At 38.4% G+C, this 23,220-nt stretch overlaps 1 protein-coding gene across 1 annotated transcript in view; it reads right to left on the minus strand.

The window, feature by feature from the left end:
- Pou6f2 (POU class 6 homeobox 2) overlaps window positions 1-23,220 on the minus strand; it is a 492,516-nt gene that overhangs the window by 379,185 nt on the left and 90,111 nt on the right. Inside the window, exon 2 of the mRNA XM_027409383.2 lies at window positions 1,829-2,000. Within this exon, the coding sequence (XP_027265184.2) occupies window positions 1,829-2,000 (172 nt within the window). The remainder of the gene's footprint in view (window positions 1-1,828; window positions 2,001-23,220) is intronic.

Below are 23,220 nucleotides of genomic sequence, written 5' to 3' on the forward strand. Positions count from 1 at the left end.
GTCTTTTCCAACTTTCTTCACTGTACATGCAGAGAGGTAAAAGTGGGAAACAGAATGTAAAGCAATTCTGAGCACTAAAAAATCTAAATAAATGTGATGTCAAATCAATCATCACTTCATCGGTTCAACTGACAGAAAAGAACTTGTGGCTACAAACCAAACTCTACAAAATGTTTGCACTTCTAAAAAAGTGCATGAAACATTTGGGGAAAATAACGTGATATCTGCTGCTTTGCTGGGGTTGAGATGAGCAGCTTTTGAAAAGCAAACGCCTTACTTGGTATACTTCAGTATCAGAGAGCAATGCACATGGATTTGCCTTCTTGTGGTTGGTAATTTTATCTGGCTTCTCTCGCTGGCTCTTAAAAGAAAATGAGTGCTTGAAAGCATAACTTTTCCCACAGGTAAAGACTTAGACTACAACTGAAAACTTCCTTAGAGTGACATGCTGATTTCCCCCAAGGAAGGCATGATTTCACAAGCAGTGGTCTTTTGAGCTAAAAGAAACCATCAGATTTCTGAAAACTGGAATCAGTTGTGTTTTTACATAAAAGTCAGTATTTGATCAAAAGAAAAATCCAAAACAAAGTTTCTCTGTGGTTCCTTTCTGACATTTGCCTGGACATTTCAAAGTAGAAGGCTGTCCTCTATGAGAGCAGCAAAGAGCTGCTGACCTACCTGACAAGGAAGCTCCGTCTGTTCTCTATCAAAATAAATAAATGAATGAATAAAGCCTATTTTGAAACTAAATCAGCATTCTTCACCAAGTATTTTATGTATTGATGGTGTTTGACTCTAAACTTCAGGCTTAGGACTTTTGAAATCTGAGAGCAAGTGATTCTCTGCCTATTTACACAAGGTTAGTTGTTTATAGATGTGTAGACAGACACACTTGAAAATAATTAAGAAAAAAGTGTGTCAGAGAGTACTGTTCTGAAAACCTAATGTCACTCAGAAGCACAAAGTACTTCCGCAGAGGTATCTCACAGCATCCATCACTCCGGCACGTGCCTCAGCAGCCCGTTCCCCTTTCTGATTAGAGATCACAGTTGGTGGAGTTGGCTTACAGACTGTCATCCATTTGAATGACAGATGTCTCTGCTGAAGTGGCACTCTGTTTGTTCTCTTTTTGTTTATGAAACAGATTCCTAAAAGGTCCTGGGCTGTCACCACGGTTAGTGTGAGGCTAAAATATGTTAAAGGGAGCAGGGTAAGGAGAAGGGTAGAGAACTGTTCCATCCCCTCAACCCTTTTAAAAGAAGAAATATTCACTCAGATGATGAGGACAAAATGTGTTTCTAAGAGGCATGCCTGTAGCCACCTTTGTTTACCTGGCACAGAGCAATTTGTATTGACATTTTCAGTTCTCCTCTCTCATCCTTTGACTACAGATAATAACTCTTTACCCTCCTTCCCCTTAACAAAAGCCTGCAAAGCAACCCGAAACCGAGTCGATATTTATTCAATAAATGTTAACCAATTCTCGCAATGGAACTGATTTCCTGATTATTATTACCATTTCGTTATTTCTTTTCATTCTTTCCTTCTGTTTTGTTCAAATAATTTCCAACCTGGGCATGGCAACACTACCTGACAAGTCAAAATGGACAGTAAGTAAGTTCCTTGTTGGTGAAAAAGTTTGGAGGGCATCCTCCCCTCCAGCTGAAGAGGCTCGGGTGCCTCAGCCCCTCTAGGATGCGAAGCTCCTCTTTAGCACTTACAAAAAAAATTGAATGAAAAGCAGGAGGAAAGGGGGGCTGGGGTGGTGGCTGGATTGCTCTTCCGGACAACATGGTAGGACTGAAATGAAATACCTAGACAGACTTACCGAAGAGCTTGCTGGGAGTGTCCTCGCTGTCATTTGATTCCACGGGCGCAAGCAGGGGCTCATTCAGCTCGCTGTCTGAAGTAGCAGCCTTGTCCTCACCTCTCAACTCCGCATTCATTTCACTCCGCACTGACAGCAAGGGCTTACTGACTTGTCCAGCTATCATTGGATCCTACGATGGGGGGAAAGAGCGAAGGGGAGGAAAAAAGTGGCAGCTTTAGAGAGCGTGTCCTCTCTCCCTCTCCCTCTCTCTCTTCCACACACACTCTCTCCCTCTCTCCTCTCTCTTATCTCTGCCTGCTCCTGCTGTTATTGCTGGCTGCAGTCAAGTGAAGAGCTATTACAGATTCGATGAGTTCTCCATTACTCCCCACCCTATTAAAGCTCAACTAGCATGTGAGAGATTCAGGAGGCTTCGGAGGGAAAAGGAAAGAAAAAAAAAAAAAAAAAAACTTCTTTGCAAGCAGCCTAACCAATACTGCTTTAATTGTGGGATGTGCTTTTGTAAGGATGTTTTTACACCTTGTTCTGTCTTTAATGCAGTAAGAGGAAAAAAGAAAGTGCTGGTTTGTACTCCAGCAACGCACCTCTTTAGAAGGGGCACCCTATGGAGGGAACGGGACTATTTTAAGAAACCTTCTCCCTGGGGGAGAAGCAATTAAACCCTATCCCAAGAGTAGAGAAAAGAGACAGGGGGAAGAAAAAAGACTGCTACCAGCTTTCAATGGAATAAGAGATATTTCTTATGTAAATTCTCTGCGCACACTTAGAAGTTTTTTACCCTCCATGGGTCCCAGACTGGGGACAGAGGCTGACCCCAATCAAATGCACATTTTAAAGCAAACAATACACAACAAAATATACAGAAACTGCTTTACATTTTTAAGGAAGTGGGAAAATACTTACAAAGTGTTTTCAATAATTCAGTTACCTAGAGCATCATACACCCAGAGCATAGAAAAGGGAACCAAGAATCACCTCCAGAAAAAAAAAGGCAAAACTTTTCTCCCTAATAATTTAGCCCGGCTTTATCTTCAGCTCGATTAGAAGGACATGTTGGGATGAGGAATACTCCCAAAATCTAGCCTTTAGTCCACTTGCAAACTAAGATTGCTTGGGCACGGATATCAGATGCAGGAGCAAAGCAAAGCAAAAACTGCCTTTTTCCTTCGTGATCTGGGAGCTATTTATTGTCAAGTTCATGCCTAAATGGTTCCTGAGCAGGAAACAGGTGACGTGCAGGAGCAGGTGGGGCGGCATGCTCCCCTGCCCATCATCACATTGGTTGTGGTATGCCTGTGGTTTTTTTTTTTTAATGTATTCATGCCTGAAAAGTGAATTTGATATGACACATGATAATCTATGAAAATGTTAATCAATACAAATAGTTTAAGCTGTCATCAAATGCACTTCTTTAGTCAATACTCATACCACTGAAAACAATGTCACTGTCACCAGGGCTTAATTTGCACAGCACTTAAATATTGGACTCTGTGCATCAATGCACTTCTTCTTCAAATACTGTAGGTAAACACATTTTCTCCCTATTTAAGGCTGAAGCACTCAGCACGCATTTAGCTGAGCCGAATCCTCCCTTTTGAATACCTTGATAGGTCCACTGGAGGGCAAAATTAATACTTAATTGAATCTCACAGTCATCAAAATAATCAATACTTTTTTATTATTTATTCTTTACAGTCTGTTGACTGTTTCAAACCTCTGAGGGAATGGTGGAAAGGATTCATGGCTTTGAAACACTGTCATTTAACAAGGTAATTTTCAGTGGGGCATTAGGGGTTGTGAAACATATAATAAAACAAAAATGGTGGCTTATAATAGGAAGAAAGAAAAGAATTATATTTCTGCCATCTAACAAAACAGGATAAATAAAAAAGCAAGTGCAGAGAGAGCAAGGAAGGAGGGGGATGAGGGAGAGAAAGGCTGGCTTTTGAAGGGTTTTATCATATCAAGAGCAGAGCTGAGCTTTCATAATGCTGACATTTCTCATCCTGACAATCCTAAACAAGTGGAAAGGATGCGATCGCAGATATCATCTTTCATCACATTCCCTAGCCTAAGAACCAACATGACAGCTCCTCGGCCCTTTACACTGTTAATTACTAAATAAAATACTACTCTCTGTCAACATCAGATTATTGTAGATAGCAACCACAAACATTTCTCCATTGTTACCCCCTCTGAAACTCTGATACCTACCTTGAACTCTTTAGAAAATAGATTAGGCTTGTCTCAGTATATTGTAAATATTTGAAATAGAATCAATGTAATCAATGTGGTCGACCCACAGTATTGTCGATCTAAATTTACTGGTGATAGATTCGTATCCCAGACACTGGGTTTGGGGGCTAGATTTTAAAGCACTTGGCATTGGGGGATGGAGAGAGACTGCCAAAACAGAAAGGAGACAGGCAATTCTAAAAATCTCCTCAGAATTCTCCCCTGTAAATTTACAGAAGACTCGGTGTGTGTGTGTGTGTGTGTGTGTGTGTGTGTGTGTGTGTGTGTGTGTGTGTGTGTGTGTTTTGTCTGATATAGTGAATAGCCCAGGCAGAGTAGGGAAGGGAACAACATTGGTTGTCACATGGTATTTATAATGTGTTCATCACAGGATACAAGAACCCAGGTTTAATTCTAGAACATTTTTTTTTACTTCCTGAAAGGCTGAATACTCTGTAATCTAAAGGAAGAACTGATTTGTCCCTTCATAGCGTCCCATTGCTATGGCTGCACTGCTTATTTTAATATGTCTTAAGGGGATATCAATGTGAATTTCTGTTGGAAACACATTCCTGTAAACTACACAGGATTATTCATGTGTCAATGAATATCTGAGCAGACTTAAAAAGGAATATTGTCCTGCTTTAGTTGTGAAGAGTCAAAATTGAATCCTGAATCCCACAGAAGACCTAAGATGAAGCTGATAAGCCACCGGCACTTAAATATTTGTGCAAAGCATATCCTGTTCAATGGTGTATATTTACTAGTCATTAGCTTTTGTTCCCTAAATTACTTTTATGCACCTCATACATGGTTAGATTGCCAACCAGTACTTCTCAGTAACTGAAACTTAGAAAATCCAGCTTGCCATTAAAGTAAGTTTTCATCTTACAAAACACTTTATAATTTCTATGACATAGCTGATTGTGTGTGTGTGTGTGTGTGTGTGTGTGTGTGTGTGTGTGTGTGCACATCCAGGCGTGCATGCCGGTGTGCACACAACTTAGTTAAAGAGCAAACCCCTAGTGAGTCAGCGGGCAGACAGCTTTTAATCACAGCTGCAGCCACTGGGAGGTCCATTTGAAAATGTGCCACAAGCAGTAACCACCACAGAGACTTATGGGCAATTGGGGAGTGCCTCTTTCAAGTAACACTGGACTTGGAAGATGGTCTCTCAGTAAAGTGCCATGGTAGTTTGTGAAACCTTTTCTGCAGTGAGAAGACAGGACTTCCCCATATATACCCACATGGTGCCTTACAGAAATGTAAGAGAGCTATAACTTCAACATGTCCAAGGATCTCCATGACAGCAAACAGTAAAAAAATTGGCTAACTTGAAAAATTAAATACAAAGTAATGAAGCTTTCATACTAACCACTTTAGGTTGTTACCACTGCAGAGGAAGAAATGAAGGCCTCTCTGTCATTTAGTTATAAACATTGGTGGGAGAAAGTAGTCTTATATTTAAGTGTCAATGGTTCAAGAACAGGACATACCCTATGCCACTACAGGGTACTCACAAGAGTCACTGGAGTCTTAAAAGGCCAAGACAGTGAAAAGTAAAAAATAAGAAAATTTTAAAAAATGGAAATTACCCCATTAGCAAAATTTGAAGGAAATTTTTACCACATGCTAAAGTGAACAGCAAGACCATGCCTTAACATCAAACAGTACAGTACCTATTTAGGTCTCCTTCAGGTGTGGTTAAAGAATAAGAATCACTCATTTAGTGACTTTGTCAGACAAGCTCTTCAGATGTATCTACTGTTATACACACTAAGCAAGGTATTACCCACTTTTTATGGATAAAGAACTCAAGCTCAGTGAGACTGGATAATGTGAATCTATGACACAAGGCACAGTTTTGAAGCTGTATTTCAAGCTCTAATAGGTGTACCTCTTTATACTGCCCAGTAACCACTGAGTGTAACTTGTGGTTACCCCAGGGCCCACGGTAGGAACTGAAGCATCAGCATGGCCATGGCTGGCAGTAAGCCTAGATTACCAATTCCAGAATGGACTGTGTGTCCTATCTTCTTCCCTACAGACTGGAAGACAAAAATATGTCTCTGGCTGGCTCTGCTTGAGCATAACATATGGAACAATGCAGGATAGGAGACAGGACATTGGAGAGTGTTCAATACCCAGATGCACTCAGTGTCTGCTCTAGATAATCATAGCAAGTCATGCAAACACTATCGGCCTCAATGTTTTTATCTCAGAGATGAAAAGGCTGGAATGAGAGAGTATTTCCCTAAATGCATGTCACAAAGCACTTATCTCCAAGATACTCCATGAACAAAGAGTAGCCCTCAAAAGTTCAGTTAAGTCCATTTGACATACATCCTTGTTTGGTTTAGTACATATTGATTCTCATCATACTTTAATTTCTGTTATCCTTTAATATAATTTTCACTAGAGATATCCCAATGTACTTCTGTCCGAGTTGTATTTGATGAAAGGCTACAGGATACTTTATTATTGTGGAGAATTCAACATGGGCTTTGGCCAGAGAAGCAAAGATATAATAATTCAGCTCAAGACCTTCAGTAAGTTGGCAGAAATTTTGGAAGCATAATCATTCTCAATTTCTAGTCAGAGAAGTAAGGAGAGAGAAATTATGGATTCAGCATAGCACCCGTGCCCAGTGGTAGCCAAGCAATGGAAACAGCCACACCCATCTTAGCAGAACTTGAGCTAGGTCCAGCATATTTTTGTAAACAAACCAAGTTTGAAAATGACAGTCGAAGCTACCCTTGGAGACAATATAAGTAAGTAACTTAGGCAGCCCTCAAAAATTCGTGAAAAACATTCCTTTGGTTGTATGATAAAATTACCCACACCAGAATTCGATAGAAATACTAGCTATGTTATAAAGAAAAAGGTATGTTGAATTTTTCCACTCTTAAAATACATGTTTCCATTTAGGGAAAGGAATATATAAGCAAATTACAGTTTAATACATAAACATGATATCACATTTTGTATATAATTTTCCCACAGAAAAGAGGTAAATGTACACATAGAAAATAATTAAAAGGAAGAGATCAGACAATAGTGGGTTTGGAGAAGTGATTACTTTCAGGAGTAAATGCCATTATTTAAGCCATGAAGAAAACAAATTTTCTCTTTTTTTTCAACAATTGTCATGTTAAGTAGTTCAAATTGCAGTATATTTAATATAACGGAGAATATATTTTCTCCCTAAGATTTAACAGCCCCTAATTTTAAGCATTCAATATTACCACTTCTTATGAATAACTTTTAAAAGACATAATAGTATTTTATATTATTTTTATGTTTCATAATTAATGTAAGTTCATATTTTTGAAAATTGGAAAATCTTCAATATTAGGAAAATCAAATATGTACACTATGCATTCATCTGTCACTATTTTATTTCAAATACAGTTTCTTGTATTGACAAAAGGATCATTCTTGGGAAAAGCAGGAAATCCCATATTTCTATCAAATTCTCATCAGCAATCTACATCATAATAAAGTTCACAAAAATTCCACACATGCTGACCTGAATCTGGAATTCTTTCCTCAAATCAAAATCTCACCTCTCATCTCTTATCTCTATTCCACTATCTTTAGAATGGGGAAATCTCAACTTTACCCACTCGTATCTCCAAATATAAGTATTCTGTGAAAACCTAGGAAGGCACTCAAAATTCAAAAATAATGTTGAACTTGTATAGTGGCTTTCTAAAAATACTAAGGGGAATATCATGGATGTTCCTCACTTTTATACTAATTATCCACAGGACCATGAGTGAATCTCTTATCTCTTCAATCTTAGTTTGCTTTTCAAAATGATGTTCTGTATCTCCCTGGAAATATTGTGAGATTCAAATATATAACACATATGAACACATTTGAAGAGTAGAGTGTACTATACACATAGACTGTCATCTACAGTACTGCTGTCCCATATAAAGACACTGACTTGGGTTTGGAGTAAGAGTTACTGTCACTGAAGGAGATGACTTCACTATTTACTATTTAGTAACAGTTACTGTCACTGAAGGAGATGACTTCACTATTTACTATTTACTTTACTATTTATAGTAGATTCTCTTCTTACTTCCAAGCCCCTCATTTCCTGAGTACAAGTAATGTTAGTTACTACTTCTCTCAAAGAGGGCCTTCAAAAAACTAAATCTATTAGGGTCCTTCTTGTTTCCTAGCTTCTCTGGCATCGTGGATTGTAGGTTGCTACTTCTTTGCTCTAGATCTAAAATCCATATATGAGTTAGTATATACCATTTTTGTCTTTTTGCCACTGGGATACGTGGTCCCCAGAGAAGGGGAAAGGGAGAAGATCTCCTAAATTAATGGGGAGCATGGTGGGAGGGAAGAGGGAGTTAGAAGAAAGAGAACAGCAGAAGAGGAGGGGAGAGGAGGACATGAGGGAGCAGGAAGATCCAGTCAGGGGAAGAATAGAGGAGAGCAAGAAAAGAGATACCATCATAGAGGGAGCCATTATAGGTTTAAAGAGAATTCTGGCACTAGGGAAATGTCCAGAGATCTACAAGGTTGTCCCCAACTAACAATCTAAGCAATAGTTGAGAGGCTACCTTAAATGCCCTTCTCTGATAATGAGATTGATGACTACCTTATATGCCATCCTAGTGCCTTCATCCAGTAGCTGATGGAAGCAGACGAAGACACCCGCAGCTAAATACTGAGCTAAACTCTGGAATCCAGTTGCAGAGAGGGAGGAGTGATGAGCAAAGGGGTCAAGAACAGGCTGGAGAAACCCACAGAAACAGCTGACCTGAACAAGGGTTGATCATGGACCCCAGACTGATAGCCGGGAAACCAGCAAAGGACTGTCCCAGACCCCCTGAAGGAGGAGGCCAGTTCAGAGGTCTGGACAATCTATGCAGCCATTGGTAGTGGATCAGTATTTACCCCTAGTACACAAATGAACTTTGGGAGCCCTCTCCACATAGAGAGATACTCTCTCGGCCTAGACACTGGGGAGGGTTTAGGCCCTGCTCCAAATGACATGACAGACTTTGAAGATCCCCCCATGGAAGGCCTCACCCTCCCTGGGGAGCAGAAAGGGGTTGGAATAGGGAGACAGTGGGCTCAGGGGAGGAGGGGAGGGAGAGGAAACTGAGACTGGCATATAAAAGAAGCTTGTTTCTAATTTAAATAAAAAATATCTTGGGTTTAAAAAAACGAAAAACAAAATCTGGTGGCTTCTTGGGAAGGTACCCTGGGTATGACACTATTTGCCACTTCCTCTATGTCTTCAGCATTTTATCTAGGCACAATTTGCTTAAAATCAACATCCAGAATCATATGAAAGGGAAAAAACAAGACAGCATAATGTTTTATTGCTTTTGTGCCTGAGAATGTCATTTTACTCCCCAGGGGTAAGTTTAGCATAAGACCAGCTTAAGCATCTCTTTCCTCTAGTTGAACCTCAGATATATAAGTGACTGTCCCCTCTGCTTAGAGTCTCTGTCCTGCTCCAGGTGCCATGGTGTCACATACTCCTAACCATGTTTATACTCTAGGGGAAACTCAAACTCAGGACAACACTGAACACAGCTGTATCTAACCACAAGTGAGACAATACACAAAGCCCATCTACCCGAGTGTGTAGGTTGAGGTAACAACGTAATGAGCAGACGAGTAAGAGCCCATCAATTCTGGGCTTCTACAAAGCACCTCTACAGAACTGCAGCTGGACACGGCTCATCTAGAACATCACCTTGAGCATCTATAGTGTCTTGGCCCATTGGAAGTTAATATGACTGTATGGACAATACTTCAGTCCTGTTTATCTAGGAAGAGAAGGAGACACAGATATCGACAACCTAATAGCACCATCAATTCGATTTCTGCTGTCTAGTGTAAAAGCATCAATAAGAGTTCAATCTGGCTCATCTGGATTGGGTCTTTAGGTAATGGGGTTATACAGCAATATTGACCCTGCACACACCTATCCTGTATTCACATAATCCCACAGTTTCACATAGGCATGGGGCCTCAACCAGACTATAGCTTTGAGAGAAGTTCATTTGCATCTAGTAATTTTAGTGGACAGCTGCCAAGGAGTTACAAAAACAAATCATTCAATCTCTGTTCTAACTAAAATTTATTTTTAATGTCTTAAAATTTCTAGCAGATGTGTGCCTCTCTCTCTCTCTCTCTCTCTCTCTCTCTCTCTCTCTCTCTCTGTGTGTGTGTGTGTGTGTGTGTGTGTGTGTGTGTGTTTGTAGATGTGCACACATGTATATGTTCAACATCTGTAATTTTTGCAAAAGTAAATAGCAGTCATCACTCAGAACTGGAAAATGTGATCTTGAGTCGGAGAAGTCTTGAGATTTTCAGAGATTTACCTTTAAGACTTCAAACAGTGTCAGGACAACTGAACTGCCCAATTTGTTTTTAAAACTGGTTCCTTTCATTTGTTTTGTACAAAGTCTTCACGATACCCAAAGAAATCTTTTACTAGGCCTGCCCAGATTACATCTCTAAGGTACTTTATTTTTAAGTGTGTGTGTGTGTGGGGGGGGGTGTTTCTGAGCATATGAATGCACAGGGCTTACACTAGGCCAAATTTCAAGTATGGATTTGCCTTCTTTGTAGCATTGGTTCATTAGTGTACACAATGTGTAACACACACATGCAAACACATGCACACAGGTACCCCATAGAAGCTAGAAGAAGGTGTTGCATTCCCTAAAAACTGGAGTTAGAAGCAGTTGTGAGCTACCTAACAGGGGTGCTAGGAACCCAACTCAGATCCTTTGCAAGGACAGTACTTGCTCTTAACTTCTGAGCCCTCTCTCCAGCCTCCCATGTTGCATCTTAGATGCAACAAAATCCTAATAGATTTTCTATTGGTTAATCCTTGGCAGTCAGAATCCTCCATTCTGAGCAATGTGTCTGATACAAACTAGGCTCCCAGTCACAACTGATTTTGATTGATTCACTAATAGTGAAGGAAGCAAGGGGGAGGACAGGAAGGAGGGAAGTGAGAGAAGAGCTGCCTTCAAACAGGGCAGCAGATAAACTTACCAAAGCAAAGGCTGCAGGGCTCAGTGTGGTCCAGAGAAACAAAGGGCTCCTCCCTGGGTCAGGCTCTGTGCTCTGTCTACCTGACTTCTCTCTGGGAAAAAAATCTACCCAGCACCAGAAGCTCACCACATAAAAAATTGTCTCCCTAGCCTCGTCAGCCACCCAGGAAGTGTCCATAGAAACACACACAGAAATTTGAAGGTTAATTTTATTATACATTTTTCTAATTCTGTCATTTAAATAACAATCTAAAATATACAAGTGTTTCTAGGTCTATCCTTCCCTTCTGAATGACAAAGATACCGAGTTAAAAACTTTTTTTACAAAATACCTGCCTTCCTATTTTTCTGATTTCTGTAAATACATGGAAAAATCCATCCTGCCCCCTGCTGACCAATTAATATTCCTAAAAATCCAGTTCAAAACTTTTGTATGTCCATGGTGCATTGTGAGTCGGGTCCAAATTTCTGTGTAACATGCTAGGTGCTGATATACCTTTCCTGTTGGAATCCCTGCTGTGCACTGTAAACCATAGAATATGCTTTTCACATTCCTGTGTTGTAAAATTGTGGAGATGATTTTTCTGGCATGTGGCAATAAAGTATCTAGGGTTACCTGGTCAAACTTGAACTCAGACACCCACTGGTCTACCGTGAGCTCTCCCTGTAGTCAGCTTTCCCTGGGGTCTTCTGAAGCCCCAGTTCCCAGTCCCATGGTGCCAGGGGTGAGCGTCTGGACACTAGGACCAGCAGCAGCCTGTGTTCAGGCATGAGGTCACCTGCTCTCTGCAGGTTTTGGAGCGAGGACTTACATCCCTGAGCCTCCAATTCTCTGGGAAGAAAATGGGGGTAATAATAGCATATGCTGCATGGGATGCGTTTACAGATTAAATAAATAATTCAAATGGCGCTTAGACCACGCTGACTGCCTAGTAATAAAAGAGATTTCTCTATTGCTTGCTCTGTGCTCTTTGTTTACTGCCCTCTGACAAGGTGTGAGACTCTGGGTACCTTAGTAAAAAGAGCTCCTTAGCCTTCATTATGTTTTCAAAGAGACTCTGATCCAGTCCCTACACATACACAAAAATAAATCAGTCAGTAACCACTGCTAAGGAGCCAGCCTGCCTTTGGGTCTTCCTACTCCAAACATCATGAGGATGTGGGGAATATACCAAGCCACCACTAAATAGGCATTGATTTTATTTGAAAAACAAAAACAAGAATCGATATCCATAAAAAATGAAAGAAAGGTCAAAAACCTGTTATTTTTTTTTTAACTAAATTACTCTGAAGTCCTTTGAGAAGGAATTTACTCCATAAATCCTAAAGGTTTATTATTTTAAGGAATAAGTAACTGTCAGGGGGCTGTAAATTCCATAGAATTTTATCTCCAAATTAAGACTGTACCTGGCTTTTAATTTTATTTTATAAGTTTGACATCTCCACTTTAAAGGAGCCACCCTACTTTCTACAAAAGGTCATTCATTGCCTAATTGATTTCAATAATGCTCCCCCCACCCAGCCTGACACAGCCTGCTGGGACTATTCATGGGGCTGCTCCTAGCAGCTTCCTCCCCTTCTTTCAGCCCAGTTAGTGGGCTTCCTCTCTTTTACCTTCAACCTGCACATGCAGGGGCCAGCCCTAGCATTTCTTTGCCCTCCCTCTCTGGGTAATCCACTCTCCTTTAATATTCCAAGGGTGACCCTTGACTGTTCTTTGAATGCTGCCCCAATTCAAACAGCTTCTGAGCTTTTAAGAGAAACAGAGATAACATAATTCCAAGGAGATGGGGGTGGGGAAGGCAGGAGAATGATTGGAAAGATTATCTAAATCTCTTCTCTGGGCTCTCACAAGTGCATGAACTGGGTGGTTTGTGTTTTACAGGTTATCCCCATCTCTCGGGCTAGCTTTCTTAACCCCTTGTCAAAAAATTATTTTGCAGATTTCCCCTGACTCAAACTATAAATTGACTTAAGTATTTCTTTTAACCACTGACCTTTGAAATGGAGGTCAGTTTAAAAACCAGGGTCTGCCTAAGACAAAAACTAATGAAATTCAACAGATATCTATTGACAGATCATTATGTATAAGGTGTTGTTCTGAAGATTGCCGGGAAAGGAAAGATCAAGAAAGATTTGCTACCATCACATATTCTGCTGGCTGATAAACCACAGGAAAGGAAAGAGGCGAAGCAATCAGCACTTCCGGTGTTGATGTCAATAGGTACTGTTGGTGCTAACACATGCTGGCCATTCTGTTAAATGCTAACGTGACACATTGTGTACAAGCGGCTGAGCCCTCTGCATGCACTGACACACTGCCTTCCTCTGAGGCAATGTATAGGCATCATTGAGGCTGCTAAGGAACATGTTGCTCCACCAGAGAACCTTAGGATTCTCTGGGCTTGACTCTTGGGGAGTTTTGGGGAGACCATCAGCAACTGGTGATACCGGATCTCCCACCAGGTTTCTATCCAGCAGTCAAAGACAGTTCTGCTGATGGAGAGGCTGGAGTTCTGCAGAAACTATGCTTGTGCCTGATATTCAAGAGTTGTTGACTGAATGCCCTCAGCACTTCCATGTAACAGACTAATGAATGTATCGACAAACGGAAAACAGATACATTATAACCAATGGGGAAGTCACCCCATAAAAGCATATAAAATCAGATGTCTTTATAAGGTCTTTATAAAACTTAGGGTGCTAGGTGGGTTTAAAAGCCTCTGTTTATGATTCTTGCCTCTTGACTACTAAGTTGCCTGGAAGACAGCTTCAGAGATTGAACAAAGACAACTTTAATTCATCAAGAGCCAAATTATCCCAAATCCCAGCAAGTAAGTGGAGTCTCTGGCAATGACATACCTCTGCTGCACATTAATGTCTGTGTACATTAATGTATCAGTACCCCAAAGAAGGTAAATCAATACTTGAAATTTGGCCTAGTGTGCAGTCCTGCTTCCTTCTGCTCCACATGGCTCCTGTACTGGACTCCCCCCCACACATGTGCTTTGCCTAAAATGTTTCCTGTCTCCCATGTAGGACAAATGAGAAGTGAATTATCATTTATTTCTCCTACTTTCTCACACACTTCAACTACCAAGGTACATGTTCCAGCTTCCTCTGTGCCCACCAAGAGACTTGGAATGTAACCAAACTTGAGGAGTCCCTTGTCCATGACATGAGTCATGTCAGGCTCAAACTCCCCTTTCACAAGGAAATTTTGGAGGAAGGTAAAAGTAGAACGGAAAAATGCCTGGTAGTTTGGGCACTAGATAACACTTAAATTGAAAATACAAAATTAGAATAAGAACTATTGAACAGCATGAAGTTGTTATTCTTATGGAACCAGGAAAATATTCAATGACTCAAATCTTTTGAAAATTCCAATTTAAGCCACATTTATAAATGTCTTACACCAATAGCCATGAAAACAATTTAATTTCTCTTAAGAAATCAATCAAATGAATCATCACTCTGCTTATCTGTCTTTCCAGAACCCATGCTGGCCACATCTTTTGGCCCATTTGGTCTACACTGGATTATTGGTGACCAGGAAAGGAAGGGATCCAGCTCTAATACCCCTGAAAGCTAGTCTTGTTAACACTGGAAGAACTCCCCAGGCAGCCTTTAAAAAGTCACTTTAACATCTGTAACTAAGATTTCTATAACTAAGATAATGTCTATTTTTGAATCTGGACAGAGGGTTCTCAAAAGAAGAAGGAAAAATAGCCAAGAAATATTTTTAAAAGTGCTTAGCAATTAGGGAAATGCAATCAGGACAGCCAACATCAAGGAAACAATTGACAACAAAAGCTGGTAAGAATATGGGGAAGGGGGACCCTCAGTAACTAATAATGGGATTGCAAACTGGTAAAGTCCCTCTGGAAATCAGTGTTGAGAATTCTCAAAATCTGTAAGTAAATCTACCATATGACCTAGCTGATCACTCCTGGGAATATACCTGAATGCTTGGTAGCCCAGTGCAGAGATATGATTAAGATGGATTAGAACATGATTTGTTCTTGCAGAGGACCCTGTATCATGGCTACCTGCTGTGTGTAACTCCAGTTACTGTTCTGGTTTGCATAATTATAAATATATATATATATATATATATATATATATATATATGCAAAACACCCATGCGCATAAAATAAAAAGAAGTATTTTTGTTGCATGTGTGGTGGTCATGAAACTAGAAAAAGGACCAAAAAAGCGGGAGGAAGAGATCTTAAGGAAGGGAATATGGAGAGGATAACAGAATACATGTGACCTGAATGCGGAGGGGAAGACCACGGTGTTGGTGGGGAGAGGAATTAGTCAGCAACTAAACAGGCGCAAGAGAGAGCAGTTGTGAGAGGAGCCCAACTAGAACAAAGTGTAATGATACACATGTATGAAAATACCATGATGAAACCAACCACATTGTCTACTAACTTAAACCATCAAGAAATACACACACACACACACACACACACACACACACACACACACACACACACACACACACACACACACTTAAATATGACCAGCCAGAAAGCTCACAGGATAAAGGTTCTTGCTGCCAAGCCTGATGATGTGAGTTCAATCCTGAAGACCTACATAATAGAATGATAGAACTACTGATTCCTGAAATTTGTCCTCTGACCTCCACATCTGTGCCCCCAACCAGACACATATAGTAGACAGACAGACAGACAGACAGACAGATGTGTCTGCCACTTCTCAGTGGAGCTTAATTAACAGCCATACACAGCCAAGCTTGTCAAAGAAAGAACACTTCCTGCAAGACTCTGTAGGAAACCCCCCAGGCCTGATACCCTCTTCCCAGTTAAGGCACCAAGCCAGCCTCCTCTGAACCCTTAGTGTTTTGTACATGAGACCTAGTCTTTCATGGTCAAAAGCCCCCTTTCAACTCTTTGTAGGGACCTTAGGGACTTTTGTTAGTTTCTGTTTAATTTGTTTTAAAACCATGTAGCCTTGGCTTACGTGGCACTCACTTTGTAGATCAGGCTGGACCTGAACTCACAGAGATCTGCCTGACTCTGAAAGCATGTGTCACATTGCCTGATGGAAGTTTTGCTTTTAAGAATCCTTTCAACAAGCTTTTGGCCTGGAGTCACAGCACAGTGGATAATGCAAGTGCTATTTCAGTCCTTACTTCAGTTCCTCCCAGGCTGCCATTACTCATTCTGAGATTCCCCAGGCCTGCAGAGAGCAATGTCAAGAAGGTTCCACATTCTTCATGAGTCTTTCAGATGTGGTCTTCAAATCCTGATGGCCATAACCCTGTGTAGGGTGGAGGTTATAGATTCTCAGGCCCTCTCTGTAACTGGTGAAGTGATCTCAGAGAGGGAGACTTGGGCATCTATGCTGATAACAAGGCTGTTGGAAAAGTTTTATGAACACTGAATGTGTGCCTACAGAACAGAATAAGGAGGAGGGGCATTCAAGCTTCCCAGAATCCAGAAGTGTCCATAGCAGTACACAGTTCTGATTTTAATTTTAAATAAGAGAAAAGCTTTAAAAGTTCCTCCTTTTCTGTCCTCTTGAGTTACAAAATTTGAGTTCTTAAATGACCAATTTCTTATAGTCTAGATTTCAGAGTTTTATCCATTTGAAACTGTTATACTTCATTTCAACTTTAGTTACATCAGCCTTAAATTTAATTAAAGATTATAGAACTTGTAGAAATTTCTGAAAATAATATATATTTATAAAAGTTTACATGTGCATATATATAGACACATTGACACATATTATGAATATGTGATATTTTTTAATGTTTTTTGGAATCAGATTGTATGTACAGTATCCGTTTTTACTTGTTAATTCATTACTATATATATGTGTGTGTGTGTGTGTGTGTGTGTGTGTGTGTGTGTGTGTGTGTGTGGTTGAGGCAGGGTCTCCTTATGCCATCCAGGCTAGCCAGACTTTACAATACTCCTACCTCAAACTCTTGAATGCTTGGTTTACAATCATGTACCATCACGCTTAGCTAGGACCTGATTTTACAATTCAGTTATTATTCAGTGACTAGTAAGTATCTATTGTGCTCTTTGCTAGGTCCTGGAGTTGTAAAGGTGAGATAGCCAGGAGGGACTATATACACCCTTACTCACATCATCTATGTTCTCAAATTAAACATTATCTAAAATTATGATTCCAAGTAGTTGTATGACACTTACTCTGAATGATGTAGCATGATTTATTCCGCTCCTTTTTAACTACAGAGTTAGGATGAAATTGAGGACAAACATCTTAGAAATGAAATATTCACACAATAGATGATTTTCTATTGAGGTACAGGGAGAAAAACATTAGAGTTTATACTCATTTCAGTATTTCAATTTTGTGTTACATGTTTTAGTGGCAAAATGTATAGCATAAACAACTATAAATATACAAGTGTACATATATTAGTAACATACTCTAAGAATTATTTTTATTGATAAATTTATGTTATCAGAAACCATAGTCTCTTGATTTAAAATATGTCTAATTATTCACATGAATATAAAATTTTGACAGCTTAAAATATATTCCAGTGAATAACACGGCAGGTTGAAAGAGTGTGGACCATTGCCAAAGTGCCTTCAAGATCAAGCTGTGGAAAATTTATGCTCCCAGTTCATGAGAAAGTGTCTCTTTTGTATTATGTGTTTAATATTTTTCTAATTTATTAGTTGGAATGTGGAGTTTTATTAATGTTTTAATTTGCATATCATTAGGAAGGTTAAAATTTTCAGGTTTGTTGGCTAGTTGAACTCCCTTTTATAAATTACTCATGTCTTTTGCATATCTTTCTGTTGAAGAATCTCAGTGTATTTCTCATGAAACATGTTACAGCTATATGAAAGCAATGACTGTGTGAAGAAATCAATAGTGTTTTGAACTCAGTAGTATGAGAGAGAGAGAAAGAGTATATATACCTTATTCTGAATTTTTCAATAATCAAGAGTGTCACCTTTCTCATTTCATTGGTGTTGAAATTAAGAATATTAGAGGGAAATAGAATGCAACCTGGTAAAATTTCTGATTTTAAGTTGTGTACATCCCCAACAACTTTCCTTTCTATACTTTTCCTTCTACCATTTGGTTTTTAACAACATTGGATCTTTAAAATGCTTAAAACTTTTTAATCCAGTCATATTTGTCCTTTATGTCTTATTCTATTTTTTTATAATTAGAAATTTCCCTATCCACAAAAGATATATGTACTATTTTATTTTGTATGATTTTTGTTAATATGATCCTTCTCTGGAGTTTCTCTAGGTGTACACCATTAATTGAAAATCTTAGTTTTTCACTGGGCAATGGTGGCACACCCCTTTAATCCCAGCACTAGGGAGGCAGAGGCAGGAGGATCTCTGTCAGTTCAAGGCCTGCCTGGTCTAATAACTGATAAGCTCCTAAGCTACACAGAAAAACCGTGTCTCAAAAATCCAAAAAAAAAAGGAGGGGGGAATCTTAGTTTTTCAAACAGTAGAATTTTAGAACATAATTGACAGAATAGCTTACTGGCATATCATACTTTTATTTGTCAAATAAAACACTAAGTACTCTCAGGTTTGTATTTATACTATGTATGTGTGTGGTTACTATACTAAGAGCTATTTTTCTTCTTTCTTCTCATAGTCATCATTGAATTCATTGTTAATTCATGCCATATCCTGTGGGGTTTTTTTCTGTTATTTGACCCAACAATAACTAACTTTAGAGGTATTTTAAGTTTAGCAAAGTTTAAATTTTTATGGATCATTTAAAATTGTATTATGTCAGAGAATACAACAGATTTAGTTTATTTTTGAGTTCTGTTTGCTTCTTGATTTTGAAGAATACTTTAAGATTACTTTTTGGGAATATTCTATGAATAAATAATAATATAGTATGTTCTAGATTTGTACAAATTAAACATTTAAAATTGGGTTTTATGTTATCTAATGTTATCATTTACTTTGTTTCCTTAATCTAGCTACAGTTGATTGATTTATGCAAATTATTTTTCAAATGCTGACTGAAGTTATTTTATTGATTATATCAGATTTTCTGCTTAATATACTTTAAGATTCTATCTGGTTTGTAGTGTTAAATGAACTGTGTCCTTGTTAGCACTTCTTGTCTTGACTTCTACTTTGCCATTAGTTTACTGACGATAACTTCTTACATTTTGAATGTTTACTGCTTTTATATTTTAAGTGTATCCCTTTCTTTTAAAGTACCTAAATTTCTTTAATTCAGTTCAAGATTGAAGGTAACTTATTTCATGGAAATTTAAAACATTTATGTTTAGTGTCATAATCAGTGTATTTTATCTTAGCTTGCTGTCTAAATTTGCTTGTTTACTTTACTATTAATTTCAGAGTTATTTTAACTTTTAATTTCAAGTATTCTTTCTTTCTTTGAGTTTTTTGCCTCTAATGTGTGGTTTTTAGTTGGTCTTTGCTAAATAATGTAGTTTTACATCTTTCTGTAGAACATTAAAACATATACCTATATAATATGGCTTTTAGTTTTTAATCACTGTAGTCAGGAATATAATGAAATCATTTAAATATTTCTCCCTATATATTTGAAGGGTTTGATTTGATGGGAACACACCCATACTCCTAGTACTCAGGAGGTAGGATGATCAAGAGTTTGGGGCTAGCTTGGGCATATGTTAAGATTATGTCTCCAAAAAATGAAGTGAATTAATAGTGCTTTATATAACATGCAACCACCAGCACACACTTCATTCCAAGCCTTTAATTTAGACATGCATACAAATGTTATTACTATTAAAAATACTTCATACTCTGAAACTTTTTTTAGGGTTTTGATTTGCATAAAGCTACATTTATATTTAATATTGGAGAATATTTAATACTCCAAAACCTTTCCTTTTAGGGTTTGATTTGCACACAATTCTTTAACTACATTGAGAATCACTCTTAAGTCTTCTCTGCTTAATATGCTTCAAGTCCAGCAATAGTGCACCAAGTCTTTCTTTCTTTACCTCTCTAATCTTCATTCATCTTAACATTTTAGTAATTTTTAAAAATCATGTGACAATGAGATGCTGCTCAAGCCTTTGTTAATCTGATACATTTCTGTTGCCTTCATGCCTAAAGATGTGTGTTAACTGACTAATTTTTTTTCTATTGTAACTTGTGGCTTAAATTCTTCAGAGGACACTTAAATGCCTGACTAAATTTGCTTCTCAATGAGGACATTGTGAGACAAACCAAATTGCTGTTATTTCTAGATAACGCTCTTTTGTTTCCAGGAGCATGCTTATATAATCATCCCCTTTCTCTTTTTTATTAAAACAGAGGTTCGAGGTGTCTCTAGGGTAAGTCTCAACATTGATTTCCTTAGAATGGAGAACCTCCTCGTGATCATTTCACAGAAATGCTCCTGAACTCAATCCTTGCCTTATTTTAAATTCTTTCCATATCATCTTCATAAAGCCTCAATTGCAGACCAGTTTTTCTTCACTGAATATATCTATCATCATTCAGCTCTTCTGGCCTAGTCACTACTTTCTCAAACATTGCTAACAGCCTGGATTTTGATCCTCTAATGTTACCTTTTTCTCATTTTGATTTGTCACTAAAATGCTTTCTTATTTCCGGGACCTATGCTTTGTATGTCATTGTGATGTCTTTCCCCTCAGCCTTTTTTTTTTTTTTTTTTTTTTTTTTGCCTATTATAATGATTTCTGATCTTATGGTAGAAAGCCTGAGTTAAGTTTGCAAGTGAATTTTCTAAAGCCTTCCTGTGTGTTTAGCACATGTTCTATTCACAGGTTTTCTGTTTTATAGAGTTCATGACAATGTTTATTTTCAATTTTTGTGGCATTCAGACTATTATTTACTATTATTTACTAAGCCCAAAGGAATGCTGATCTTTTTTTTAGAAGCCCATTTAAATGGCTCACCCAATCTTTCTCAGATCCACTGAAGTGCAGTGTGCTATATTCCTGGCTCCATTTACTGAGCTTTCCAATTCTTTCCTTTGTCTTTATTATCATTGTTTCAAGAACCATGTCACACAGAATTTTTCTATGGAACTTTATGTTTGTTTGTTTGTTTGTTTTATGTTTGCATGGGTGGAGATGTTTGACAAGATCTCACCACACCGTTTGACCTGGAACTCATTATGTAACATTGGTTGTCTTGATCTCAATAAAATTCTTTTACCCCTGTCTCTCTTACCCTGGGATTACTACAGGTATGTCTCACCACCCTCAGTTATGTACTATGGTTTCACTGAGGTAGCATTAATTCCTCATTTCCTGATCTACCTGTCTTGCTGACACTCTGAAACTGTACCTGACAAAGGATGGTAAGCAATTCGTGGGATGCTAATACTGTTGCCCTACTCATGGTTTTCCATGGTACTGTCCATGTGTCAAGATAGAGTAGGTAGTTGCTACCTCCTACTTCTGTTGATATTCTTCATAATACCATAATAATGTGACTATATAAGAGTATCAAGTGGTAGGGTTGTTTTCATGCTGATTCAAAATTATGTTACTACTCTGTGAGGGTGAGAAAAAGCACCCTCATTCAAGCTCACTCACTCACCAATTCTTATCAAAGCATGTTTTGCAAATCCCTAAGGTCCCTGAGATTCTTAAAAGAATCTGCAGGGTCAAATTGTTTTCAGCATAATACTACAGTGTTATCATCCTAAGTCCTTAATAATTACACTGTCTGTGTTGACATTTGCACTTATGATGCAAATGCAACTGTGGGTGAAATTGCTGATGTCTTGGTACAAATCATTACAATGGCATCAAATGACACCCATATATAGTACCCTTGGAGTCACATTGAAATTTAACAAAAATAAGCAGCCAGTGTTCTTTTTAAAGTCCTTATTGGAGTGATACAATTTAGTAATTGTACTAAACTGAATCCTTGAGTACAGTTTTTTGAAATGTTCTGTGCTGTGAACTGGGACGTAAAAAAAAATAAAGTACCTTGGCTGCATGCCAAAATAGAAAGATTGTCTTAGGAAAAGCACTTCTGTGATTGTTGAAGCTGCTAACACGAAAAGGAGAAAAACAATGACAAGCCATAGTTCTTAAGTTTTTCATCCTTGTCAAGCACATACTTTGTAGGAAATGAATGAAGTAAGCCTGTCACTGCAGAAGAAACTGCTGAAAGAATGTGTGGTTAGTAATAAAAATTTTGAACATTCAGAAAATACAACAGAACTTTGAGCCACCTTACCATCACCAAAAGTTTGGTAATGTCCATCCTTAGAGCCTCTTCCTTGTTAAGTCAGTGCTGAAATACCTAATATGATTTTATTGTTATATAATGGGCCAGCACAGGAAAGACATGCCCAGATGATCAGTGCCTAATGCTGCATAATTATATATCAACAGGAGAACCATCCAAAGTGCAAAGCACGTGAATGGGTTATAATGTACTAAGCTTATGCACATTTTACTGTTCATTTTGATTCTACAATGCAACTAAGCTTTACAAAACTATCGCTTTTCACATTTTGCCAATAACCATCATTGTTCTAAAACACTATGAAAATAGTACACAACTTCATATCAACATGGCTCTTAATTTCCTCATAAACCTGAAATAAATATATCACAACAGGATAAATAAAGTGGTGCATTGACGACTCTGTCTTCTATAAATTTTAAAGACATTTGTCAAAATCTAAAATAATATCATTCTTCAAAGTTACTCTATTTGAAAAAATACAGTTTTGATTTGAAAAAAGTTATTAGCATGCAGTGAATTTATAGCTACTTTAAAATTCAATAAAATTATTTTCTTCAGCTTGTAAGTGTTGCTTGATGAATATAAGTAGATATTCATATAAGTAAAAAATCTTTGCAGTTTTCAGTAACTTTTAAGAATACAGTGTGCAGCTAGGGAGATGGTTCGATCTCTACCACACAAACAAGCGTGAGGGCCTGAGTTCTAGCCCTAGGACCCCTGTTACAAACCAAAGCTGAGCATGGGAGTGTGCACTCGTCATCCTACTGCAGAGACAGGTAGATCTCATAGGCTTGCTGGCTGGTCAGTATAGCCTCTCTGGTGAGTTCCAGGCTAGAGAGATAGTCTGTCTCAGAGCAAGAGTGGACTGCTC

The sequence above is a fragment of the Cricetulus griseus genome, chromosome 3, assembly GCF_003668045.3.
Source record: "Cricetulus griseus strain 17A/GY chromosome 3, alternate assembly CriGri-PICRH-1.0, whole genome shotgun sequence".
Lineage (NCBI taxonomy): Eukaryota > Metazoa > Chordata > Mammalia > Rodentia > Cricetidae > Cricetulus > Cricetulus griseus.